Source organism: Oreochromis niloticus, linkage group LG3 (genome assembly GCF_001858045.2).
Source record: "Oreochromis niloticus isolate F11D_XX linkage group LG3, O_niloticus_UMD_NMBU, whole genome shotgun sequence".
Classification (NCBI taxonomy): domain Eukaryota; kingdom Metazoa; phylum Chordata; class Actinopteri; order Cichliformes; family Cichlidae; genus Oreochromis; species Oreochromis niloticus.
The window spans coordinates 87,270,796-87,282,999 of NC_031967.2; the positions used below are offsets into that span (position 1 = coordinate 87,270,796).

Consider the following 12,204-nt stretch of genomic DNA (forward strand, 5'->3'; position numbering starts at 1 on the left):
GAAACCTACCGCGCGTACACCTCCGTCAAGAGCCTGCGCGAGGCGCCGCCCGGACAACGCACAAGGACTTTTCCCGTGGTCGCCGCCGAACAAACGACCGAGGCGCGCCTAAAGTCTTAAGGCCATGACGACCGAGGACCCCGTGATGAGAAGTCGAGCACAAACAATGGGGATCGGTGCTGCGGCCAGCGCGCGACATACCAGGAGTCTGCCGAGCCGGAGTCAAGCGGACGTCGCACGGTTCGCCGAGCGAGTCCTGACTACTACCGCACCAAACCGCAGCTGTTTTAACGAACGCCAAAGGCTCGCGTGGCATAATTTGGTCTACGAGGTCCTAGGATAACATCGCTCAGAATCTTACAAACACAGAGGGCGCTTCGGTCGAAGACTACTAAACACAAGGCGGAGTTCTGGTGGGCAAGTGTGTATAAATTGGACTGCCTGGCTTCGTGATACCACCAATGCTCCACACAGCATATGCGTCTGACACAACAGAATGTCTCACTACAGCCATCCAAATATGTCGGGTTCCACATCGACCCTGACGACCGACACCAAGACCAACGTGTCGACGAGTCTAAGCGGTGAGCCGCAAGTCACGTGGCGTCAAGTAGGCCACGTGGAGGTTCGCCTTTTGCGCAAATAGACGAGCGCGCCCCCGAAGCCACATCGCTTCGGTCGAACTCCGGGTCTTCGCGCGACTCTGACACAGATGAAAATTGTGTGCACGAAGAGGGTTGTTCTTGTGGCGACGACACCAGTGACTCCGACGATGCGAGTGAGACCGACGATGAGAGTGAGATCGATGATGCGAGTGAGATCGACGATGCGAGTGAGACCGACGATGCGAGTGAAACCGATGTCGACAGTCACGACGAAGGCCAGTGCAACGACCCGTCCTGCTGCGATCCGGCTCTGATGTACCACTCCGAGGACGAGGTCTCGTACTATCGGAACAGCGGCATGGCCTTCGAGGACCGGGGTGACGGCACCGGCTTTGGTACACTCCTGGACCTTGCATGTCGTTTGGAAGAGGGACCGGTGTTGTGTTCGAAGACTAACGTCGTCGTCCTCCGCCACCACCAGCAACAACAACAACAACCCAGGATTTCGTTGTTTATTGCTTTGTTTTGTATGTTACCCACAGCCACCTACTACTCGTGTGTGTATCGTTTTACCCACAGTATATCTCAAGTTGTGCTCCTTTGTTGTGTGTATATTCTCATCCTAAGACCTCAAATAAATTAAATGCAATTGACAGAGCGATTTGGGATCTTTCTTTTATTGAGTCTGCTTTCTCTCCTCTTTCACATCACACAAAGACACACCGCAATATAGCAACCAAGTGCATTCATGTACTATGTAATAATACACTCCGACGTTTAGAGACTACAGACTCGTAGACTGCGCACCGTAACCAATGCACCAGTGAAATGTATACGTGTTGCTCCCGATGTTATTGTGAATGTGAATGTTGGCAACAACAAATAAAATCAAGGTGACACATACAGGGTTTATGTGGTTTCTTTTATTAGTGTGGTCCGATGTTTATGTTCACAAGTCATGTAGGTACACTGCATGTTACACAAAGGACAATCTTAGTAGGTTTAGCATTGCTTTCATAAGCACCGTAGCCGGTGTTGTCGTTGTTGTATGTTACACACACATCACAACTCAATTGTGGACACGCTTCAGTGGACCCCATTTCATCTCTGGCGTTCTGGATACCATAACAAAAAGGTGTTCCACTTCAAGTCGTCTTGGTTGGTGTCACACCACAGCAGGCAAGTAGCTTGCTGCGATCCGTCTCACGGAATACATCACCTAAACGAGGCACCACACTAAAGCGCTCGTCCACCAACTCCCGTAGGTCTTTGTCGATCGCCGCGCTTACAAGTTTCCAGCGATTGTCTTCGAACCGGCAGTCGGTGTGGCGGTCTGCCTCTCCTGGTATCCAGCTGAGCGTGAAGTATTCTTTGTAAGCTTCCCACAACTGCTCAGTGAAGCGCTCTATATCCATCGTGTCGTCGTCCATCAAAAGGGTCAACGTCCACCCTAAGTCAGCGGTGCGATCCACTTGCACGTACCAAGCACGGCAGATGGGAGGCCTGTTCATGCAATATCTCAACCAAAAATGGCACAGCTGAAACCCGTCCGTGATCAGCGCGCCCAGGTCTTCCACCTCCAAAAGCTGTATATACGGCACTAACGTGTGCAGGTTAGGCTTCTCGTCCGCGGTCATCTTGGTCAGCATTGAGCTCGAGAGCACGTGCCTTTTCATAATTCTGTCCAGGCTGGGGCTGTAGAATCTAGAGAGTTTGTCAATCTTAGAGTCGGGGAACGCCACCCTGGGATGGCGTATGGTGAGTCGATGAGTACCTGGCATTGTAAGAGACGGAATGCATGTAGTACGATGTGTGTGACAGTCTGTGTATATATACCCCACAGGAAACATAAACAACACATTTGACTACGACAGTGACACAAACGTACGAACATCGAAATGTTACCCTTTGTGATTTTAGTTTTGTGCTGTCAACTGATCAACGCCACGGACGATCCTGCTGTTGTCACAGCTGAGAGTGGTCAAGGGGTTGTGATTCTACCATGTCGATGTTCATACACGAGGACCGCCATTGCGGGTGTGCTGTGGAGGAGAACTGATCTGATGCGCGATGAATATGTTCTTCTGTATCGTGGTAAACAGTACTGCCCAGACTTCCAACACCCATCCTTTAAGCGCCGGGTGTATTTGCAAGACAGAGAAATGAACGAGGGAGACCTGTCTTTGTTTCTGAAGAATGTGACATCGAACCGTACCCATTATATGGTGTTATTATTGTGCATTGTGTTTTGACCGTGAAATAACAATAAATGAAGGATGAACATACACAGAGTGTCGTTCGTTTTATTGCTTGCATTGTACACAGTTGACATTATGTTCACGATCCATGGAATGACAGCACGGGCTACCATTGTAGAGCAAAGGCTTGTACAGTTTGAACGTCTTATCCCCTGTCATCTCGGTCAGCGTGGAGCTCAAGAGTACATGCGTTCTCAGGCGTGCTCACGGAAAAGCACGTATTATCACGTACCCCTTCCAGCTACTCCTAGTTTATGTGCGGGTCACTGCGTCTCTCACGGCGAGCATGAAACATGGCAAAAGTTATCTCCTTTATACTTGTCTTGTCACTGACACTAAGCGGACGCGTCGCTCTGTGTCAGCAGAAGAATGACAAAGGTGGGTGTAAAATGGCCTTGTTACCTGTACAACAACACACCAAACAACGAATGCATTGCTGTCCATGGGAGTCTTTACGAGAATGTGAATGTCACCCGCAGGTTCTCCACCCCGTCCGCACGTCAGATTGATTCTCGTGGGCAAGACCGGGTCTGGCAAGAGCGCGTCTGGTAACACTATACTCGGCGATAGCAACGCTTTCAAGGAGGACATGTCACCCGAGTCCGTCACCGTTGGCTGTGTGAAGAAGGAGGTGGACAGAGACGGCGCCAAAGTCGTTGTGATCGACACTCCGGGGTTGTTCGACACAGCCAAAACACAATACGATGTGAAAAGAAAGATCGAGGAGTGTGTCGAACAGTCGGTACCCGGACCGCACGGATTCCTTTTGGTAATCAGCCTAAAGTCTAGGTTCACACAAGAGGAGCGGAGCAGCATAAAGTGGATTCGAGACAACTTCGGAGAAGACGCTTTCACGTACACCTTGGTCTTGTTTACACACGGTGACTTGCTAAAGGGTAAATCGGTGAGAGACTACGTGAAGGAAAGCAAAGAGCTACAAAGAGTGATAAACCAGTGTGGCGGAAGGTACCACACGCTGAGCAACACTCAGAGAGTAAACCAAACCCAAGTGGATACTCTGTTGAGTAAAATAGAGGACATGGTAGAATTCAACGGAGGTGAGCACTACAGCAACGATATGTACAAGGCAGCTCAGAAGAAACTCGAAAGAGACACGGAGCGTAAGAGGAAAGAGCAAGACCAAATGCGAAAAGAGCACGAACAGATGATTAAGACAAGGGAATGGTGTAGATTCTTCGGTCTTACTTCTCTGGGATTATTTGGAGCAGGGGCATACTTGTCCTCTTACGTGCTAATGGGGATCGGTGGGGCGCTTGGGTATTCTCAGTTTAATTGTTCTGTGGCCATGTTCAGTTAGGTGGGCTAACTACATTAGTCAGTTTGCCATCACACGCTAGATTGTTTTGGTAGAACTGCTTACGAAGACGGTATGCTGAGAATCGGTGTTCTTCACCAAATGGATACACAAGATATCGACCGATATTAGGAGTCTGTTTCTGTCCTCGTTGTGTGGATCATGTGGTATCTGTGCAGTACAATAAAGGTGGAAAACATACTGTTATTGTGTGGTGTTTTACACTGTTACTGTGTGGGTTTTTAGACCCTTCCATTTCTGTCGAAACACAGTCATACACTGAGCTGGGTTTGATTGCTTTTTACACCAAATGTCAAATGAAAAACTCCGTACAAGATCACAGCGTACGTTTGTTTATTCACGAATACAGCAGCACGTTGAGGTTACATATACAGTTTTACATCACAAGTAAAATAGACTTATCGTGGTGGTGGTTTATACGAAAATATATACACACACTGCATACACCAAATGTCAAATGAAAACTCCGTACAAGATCACAGCGTACGTTTGTTTATTCACGAATACAGCAGCATGTTGAGGTTACATATACAGTTTTATATCACAAGTAAAATAGACTTATCGTGGTCGTGGTTTATACAAAAATATATAGACACTGTATGAAAAGAGCATGAAATATCCTCTTTGTACCCCCCCGCCCCGTCAGCAACGCCTAGGCATTATGTCCGGTACTTGCTCGGCTAAAAACTCGTCTGGGTAGAGCTGAACGTCTTGAAGCTTGAGCTTTAGCAACTTGACAGCACTCGGAGATATACCGTTTATGTTGAAAATCGGGGTTATGCGTACCCTCAGAGGGTACGGGTTCATCTTGAGCGTGCTCTCCCACTCGTCCTCTCCCCCGAGATCGTCCCCTCCTATCTGCACGTATCGAGACTGTTTGGATATAGACGACAGTGCTTTCTTCTGATGCTCTGACAGCCCTTCCGTGTTACACCTTGACGTGCTACCACCGGCGCTGGCTGCACCGCCAAAGCCAGAGACTTCGACTTTTGCTCCGCTGTCTCTGCAGCGCTCAGCAGCATCGTCTAAGCTGTTCTCAGCGTCCTTGTTGCAGGTAGAGAACACCTCAAACGAGCTGTAATATCCACCAACCTCCACTGAGCTTACGAACCCATATCCCCAAGTGTCCAGGAACTCATCGATGCGTCCTTCTGGGTCTCGGTTAAGCTCCTCCAGTGATACGCGGAGCATGGTGCTGGGTTCATAGGACGAGAAGGTTGCGCTGCCCACTTGGCACTGATATGACGATGACGAGACTGAAACTCTGTTACTCGAAGCTACCGTCCTCTCCATCGACCTCTCCACGGCATCGGTCTTACTGAACGTCACTTCGGCCGAGGCCGTTACACCAACAAAGGACCCCGACGCTCCTACGTGACCAGAGCTAGAGTCCTTGGTGCCATGCGATTGCTTGGTCTGCGACGCGTCAGCTGATGCTCTCTTGTATTCTCTGCTACCTCTCAGACACCGGATGGCCTTGTGAAACTTGACACGGGCGGGCACCGTGAACTCGTTTTGTTGCCTGCACCTATGCAAGAACCCCGAGAGCGCTACGGCCTCCAAGTTCCCCAGTCCTTTGCTTGTCACAGCGTAGCCCAGCGGAAAGGTGTACACGGAGATGGTCGAGTCACAGTGGTTTATCAGCAACCGGTCCGCTATGTACAGAGTTCCAACTATAAGTGCGCTCGATAGGGTCACAGCTATAACAGCATACAATACGATATTCAGTCGAAGCCCCGCTATCCTCCTCTCACCGACCCTACGTACTTGGTCGTCCTCACTGGGCAGTCCTGTGCAATTGGGCTTGTCCAAGACGACAATCTCATCACGCGAGACAGCGGGCACGGCAGCCTCTCTAGCCGGTCTACTCAGCCTTCCAACTAACCCTATGATACAGTCACTAGCAGCCGATAGTCCTACCCGACATTCATGGCCACCGTGTGCACACACACGTCGTAGCTGACTCCGGTTTCTGAACGCTAGGCCAAAAATCAGCGACAGTCCGAGCAGGACACACACAGCTGAGACAATCCCCTCGTTTCTTGTCCTCGCGTCAGAGTCCGCAGACAGAGGGTCCTCGGTAATGGAGGACTCGTCCCGTTGAATGCACGTGATACACGCCTCGCTAGAGCACTGGAATCCGGGCTTACACACGCACTGTAGCTCTTCTTTTGGGCTGTACACAATGTTCTTGGGCCCGTATGTGTCAGACCACACGGGGTTCCCGTTCACAAATCTAGGACGCGCACCCCCTTGGCAGACAACCGCCGTCTCTTCTCCAGAAGTCCTACACGGCACGCAGGGCGACGCAAAGTGTTGCAGGTGCGAACAGAAGGGCGGGTTGTCCGGTGAACTGCTGGCATACAGATGTCTCATATTCCGATCCTGTATTTGTGTAATGGGAACACGTCCATCCCAGTAAAACATGGCGTACTTCTTGCTGGAAGAAATGTTCTGTAGGTACACAAAGTTTTTGTTGACGTCGCAGTAGGGTTGCAAAATACACCTAGTCAGCCTGTTGTGTAATTCCGTGTATTCGTATAACCGACAATGTACACACTGCGGATCACGACAACGCCCGCTAGCTGCCATTACTGTGCCCGGAGGACACATACAGCAACCCAGGCTGTCAGTCACACAGCCCAGACAAGTAGTTCCACAGAGAAGCATAAGCAAAACGCGCATCATTTCTGCAATCAGTTAGCAGAGAAGGCATCCTCATAGCATGGGTGTTATTACCATCTCCAGGCCGACCAGAATCAGCAGGGTCCCGTGCTGCAGGTCGGCGAGGAATAGCGCTGCAGGTCGGCGAGGAAAGCGCCGCAGGTCGGCGAGAAAAGCGCTGCAGGTCGGCGAGGAAAGCGCTGCAGGTCGGCGAGGAATAGCGCTGCAGGAATAGCGCTGCAGGTCGGCGAGGAAAGCGCCGCAGGTCGGCGAGAAAAGCGCCGCAGGTCGGCGAGGAAAGCGCTGCAGGTCGGCAACAAGGCATTGTGACTTCGATTAAATACTACCCCAAACAGGCCGCTTTATCCCAACAGTCTGCCACTGCTGAGAGAACGCAACAGCTTAAGGACAGCTCGTTTCTAGATGCAGACATCAGAGTCACGCAGAAGCATCTCCGGTTAATTTGTCAACTATGAAGACAGCGGTCTACACTGTCCTGTGCTTGGGAGCGTTGTTCTACTCCACCAGCTGCAGTTCGACCAAGAAGAGCTACAGTGCGAAATGTCTGAACGGTAAGACCGCGACAGTGGACGCGTCTAGTGTGGGCCGCACTTCCACGTACAAGACGTACAAGCAACTGGTGTGCAAAGCCTGCGCCGTGCAGCAGTGCGACGACACCAGGCTGTTCAAGGGGTACTCCAAAAAGGACGACAACAGTAGAATCCTCACCTCCAGCCTGGAAGGGCTGCAGTTGAGGAGTTACGGCTCGACCGAGGCCAAAGTGTCATACAGATGCCCCAAGACAGAAACCCTACAGGCCGCTCAATGCCAAACCGCGCAGACGCTGAAAGAGTGCCTAGTGAAGCTGTGCCAAGAGTGTTCCTCGACACACTGCGAGGTGTACGCGGGCTCGACGAAGGTCAGCTCGGGCAAAGTTGCGGTAGCCAAGGGTGTGTACAGGATCGACACGAAGGCCTCGGCGGCAGAGAAGCTGAAGAAGAAGCTGGAGGCCGTCAAAAGGATTGCAACGTCCGATAAGGCAAAGGGGGCAGCCAAAGCCATAGGAGCCGCTGTGGTCAGCAACAAAGATGTCATCGTCAAGTTTGCCAATTCCGTAGGGGTGCCCGAGGAGAAACTGGCGACCATTCAGCAGATAATCAAAGTGGGAAACAGCCTCTACGTGAAAGACGTAAACGGCGGACTCACAGCTCTGGCTGAGCTCACGGGTCACCCTCTGACCGAAGAGGAGGAGAAGACTATCGACAATGACATGAGCGAGGACGAAGAGGTCGAGTATTCTAGCGTGTTCGCTGCTCTGAAAGAAGAGGCCGCTCGCGTCGAGAGCGGGCGAGACTTGTATCAAGACAGCAAAGACTCATTCTTGGTAACCTACGGATTGTACATAGCTATCTCTGTAGTCGTTATAGTAGCGATAGCCAGCTGCGTGTGCTGTGTGCTATGCTGCAGGATGTGCTTGAAAAAGAGGAAAAGGGTCAACGTGGACTATAACTTGCAGCAGCGCAATCCGTAAGAAATGACAGCGCTGTAAGAAATGATAACGCTGAATATTGGTTTTGTATTCCATATAAAGCATGCCAATGGTCACAAAGTATTGTGTGTGCCATCTACTAGTACACGATTGTACTCTTGTGTTTTCGTATCACGTTTGTATACAACGGAGGCCAATGCGATGAACATTGTAGCCTAGGGAAGAAATGACGCTGAAGATTTTGCCTTATGTGTTTGCATCATGCATACACCCTAACGTATTACATGTAATCACCAGTGCCACTGTTTACACTGTTGTCGGTGTACTCCTGTGCAATTACGGTTAGCATTTTACACTGTTGGTATAAAATTTATGCTGTGTTTTTATACTGTTACATTTTTGTATTGTTGTCAATGTACTCCCATGCAATCGAGACTTGCGTTGTTATGCTGTTGCAGTGAAGAATGTAAAGTAAAGCACAGTCCTATGAAAACAATGTGTTGTATACACAGATGGTATGGTTTATGGTCTATGCTATGTTGCAGAAAATAAAATGCGGTAACAATCAATGGTGTCTGGGTACTCTGATGTTGCTGTTAGCCGTAAACACCACAGTACAGCAGTTATATTGACAAATCATTTATTGGGACATACACGCATACGAGGCACTATGTATCAAACTCCAGATGTCTCATCTTTTAGGCCGTGGTGTTGCGCACAAGAATCGGTTTGATTTGCAATTTGTCCAGTCCTCCGCTTTCGTATAATGCACACCACCACCACCACCGGATAGAAAGCAGCAGTGCACAAAAACACCATTGTCGAAAACAGCAGTAAGGCCCAGAGCAAATCAGTGTTCGACCAGGCAACTGCGCGAAGAGTTTTGCGATCCTCCAGGCGCCAGTGTTTGATAACGTGATACCCAGTGTTCTCCTCCAACACGTTGCAGGTGAAGTTCCCCTTGTCAGATTGTAATATATCCACAGCGATCCGTCGTTGAAACGTGTCGTCGTTGTTTGGGAGAATGTCAAAGACCTCGAGACCGTCGTCCGTACTGAGAACTCGGCCGTTTCTCATCAGCGTCATGGCAGGCGTGTTTGTGGAGAAACCCGATGCCATACAAATCAATGTGAGAATAGGTCCGCGTGTCTTCCGTGCAAACACGTACACGTCAGGGACGATTGCCCTTTCTCTCAGTTCCCGTTGGCTGTGTCCAACAAACCTAGTCAACCATCCGATACACTCGTCGCGCAAATAGCCGTTGGTGTATTCCCTTAACACGGTCACACCGTTCCATTTGTCCGCGATGGGTTTCGCCGCTTCGGTCGCAGCTGACCACCCCAGCGTGACATAATCAAAAGACATTAAATCGTCACCATCGTAAGCGTACTTATCCGCCCCGCGGACAAACCGCAGCCTCTCCTCGGAGGGGTTCGTTTCCCCATAACATCCGTGTAACCACTGTAGAACATGTACATCCCCATCGGACGCCGAGTGTCCCATCCGAGTCATCACGACATCTAGGTTAACGCCAAACCATTGCTGCTTGCTGAGTCGACTCTGCGTGCCCTTATCCAAGTATTCAGTGGTTAAGTGTTGTCTAGCCCAGTTTGTTGTGGGGGTTTTCCGTGGGTTGTCGGTGTCAAAACGGTCAAAGGGTTTACCGTCCAGTAGACCTATTGCTGTAAACTTGTGCACACCCGGCAAGCCGAGGTCTGCGGACAGCGCTGTATAAATGTAGATCAGCGAATGAGTTGCCGAATTCACCGTCAGCATACGCGTGACAAAGTACAAAGACACATACCGCGCGTCCATCGTAAGAGCTACCTCAATTGTGTGCGGTGTGCAAATGCAAGTGATCACAAACTCTCCCAGTGTTCGGGCAAATAAACTCGCCAACGTTTCCGCCGTCTCACAACAAAGCTCCCTGTACGGCCGACAATCCCACCCCCGGCTGCCCTGTTCCACATCGACCGCATGTACCCAGCTAAGACCTAGCCATCCCCACGTGTGTGTCGGTCTTTGCGAGAAACGAACGCTGTAACCGAGAGGTCTCTCACTTGTAGTTGTGCAATGTGTGTGATTTTATATATACAAGTACAGCACGGTAAACGCAGAAGCGGGGTGTGCGTGTTTCGCCGCAATGGAGTAAGTCAGTGTTTGTGGTGTTGGAAGAGCGGACGACTAGACTGAAATGAGAGTCCCACACACGACAACAACACGTAACGTTTCACGTAGGTTTATTATTACAAGCAGTATGATAACAAACCGACACAATACAATACAGTGCATACTTTGGCCCCCCGTTCTACTGTTCGGGGTACCACAGCCTAATCGTCGATGCCTTTCGCTTCTCATCATCATCGTCGTTGGTGTGACACCACAGAAGACACTCTCCTTCGTGACGTTCGGTCCGATAAACCTCGCCCATACGCGGCATCGCGGTCATCCGATCGTCAACCACTCGTCCAAAGTCACCTCGCTCGCCCTCGATGGAGACACACAGCAGTTTATCCCGTCGGTTTTCGTATTCGTGTTCCCCATACATGATGTCGGCTTTACGCGTATCCCCCGGCCGCCCAGGTTGCTTGACAACCCATTGCCATTCAAAGTATGTCTTGTAAGCAAGCCACAGCTTCCTCGACAGGACCTCCGCGTCCGCCACCGTCTTGCCCTCGCCATCTAGCAGCAGGGTCATACCCCATCCCACGCCAGTCACCCGATCCACGTGCACGTACCAACGAGCCCATCCGGCCATGAACGACTCCAGTTTACAATGAAACCAAAAGTCCACCATGTTAAAGCCGTCTAAGCACATGTCACTCATGTCTTCCAGGTCCGTGAGGGCTATGTGACAGGGTGCCATCACAGCCAACTCATCCGGGCATTTGATCCTGTCCAACGTGTTAGCAGATAACATGTGTGTTTTCATGATGTCTTCAGCCCAAGGGCGGCACAGGAACCACACGCGGCGTATCTCGCTGTCCGGGAGCTCCGTCCTTGGGTGCACCAAACGTATGCTGTAGACCTGCGACATGACAGCATTTGTGTCTCCGTTACACACGGCCGCTGTCAACCCTTCGACTCAAAGCGTCTGATGGCATTTGTGGATCCGTCCAGGTTATATACCGTTCTCAGTAGGGGTGAAACAGCGGAGAATAACCAAGGCAGCCACCGACCGGTGGATATTTGCTACGTGTGCTGTTGTACTGTGTGCTTCCATTTTGCAATACACCCCGAGTCAAGAACTTATACAACGTTTTCATGTCAAGCGTTTTCACATTCTTTGCAATGTAATTTCACGACGATGAAGAATAAAGAGCGCCGGATGTGAAAATGCGGTTCTGTCTCGTGTGAGTTTGTTTGTGTCACAAGTGAATTTGTCTGTCGACCGAGCACCCCATCGAGAAATGTGCACAACATCAGTGTTATGGTCGTCTCCCAGTACCCCCCGATCTGATCCCAACAGTGCCAAGCAGAGAACAAAACAGGGCACCCAGACACTCTCAAGTAACTCCAGACACTCTCAGGTAAATCCAGGCACTCTAAGGCAACTCCAGACACTCTCAGGAAACTCCAGACACTCTCAGGCAACTCCACACACTGTCAGGAAACTCCAGGTACCCTCAGGCAACTCCAGACACTCTCAGGCAACTCCAGACACTCTCAGGCAACTCCAGACACTCTCAGGCAACTCCAGACACTCTCAGGCAACTCCAGGTACCCCCGCGAGCCGCACCTTTCCGCCGGCAGCCGCGATCCGCCTAGCTGAAATCACTGCATTTTCGCGCAGGCTCTATGGAGCTCGGCCAGCGGAGGCCGCTGTTAACCCTGATGCTCCCCGGCGGGGTC

The 12,204-nt window shown here is 50.7% G+C and overlaps 2 protein-coding genes across 2 annotated transcripts; one reads left to right on the forward strand and one right to left on the reverse strand.

Moving 5' to 3' along the window:
• Positions 1-3,121: 3,121 nt before the first annotated feature.
• LOC112846050 (GTPase IMAP family member 4-like) lies at positions 3,122-4,181 on the forward strand. The gene is made up of 2 exons (XM_025905286.1): positions 3,122-3,241; positions 3,343-4,181. The coding sequence occupies exons 1-2, from the start codon at positions 3,157-3,159 to the stop codon at positions 4,179-4,181; spliced, it is 924 nt and encodes a 307-aa protein (XP_025761071.1). The 5' UTR covers positions 3,122-3,156.
• Positions 4,182-8,802: 4,621 nt separating this feature from the next.
• LOC112846215 (major histocompatibility complex class I-related gene protein-like) lies at positions 8,803-10,167 on the reverse strand. Its single transcript, XM_025905591.1, has one exon. It carries the CDS (start codon positions 10,165-10,167, stop codon positions 9,028-9,030), a length of 1,140 nt encoding a protein of 379 aa, XP_025761376.1. The 3' UTR covers positions 8,803-9,027.
• Positions 10,168-12,204: the final 2,037 nt, after the last annotated feature.

Bases quoted from the DNA above. Each gene is read 5' to 3' on its own strand.
- LOC112846050 (XM_025905286.1), top strand. From the start codon at position 3,157: ATGGCAAAAGTTATCTCCTTTATACTTGTCTTGTCACTGACACTAAGC. The intron at 3,242-3,342 runs GTGGGTGTAAAA...TGTCACCCGCAG, and splicing joins TCAGCAGAAGAATGACAAAG to GTTCTCCACCCCGTCCGCAC.
- LOC112846215 (XM_025905591.1), bottom strand. From the start codon at position 10,167: ATGGACGCGCGGTATGTGTCTTTGTACTTTGTCACGCGTATGCTGACG.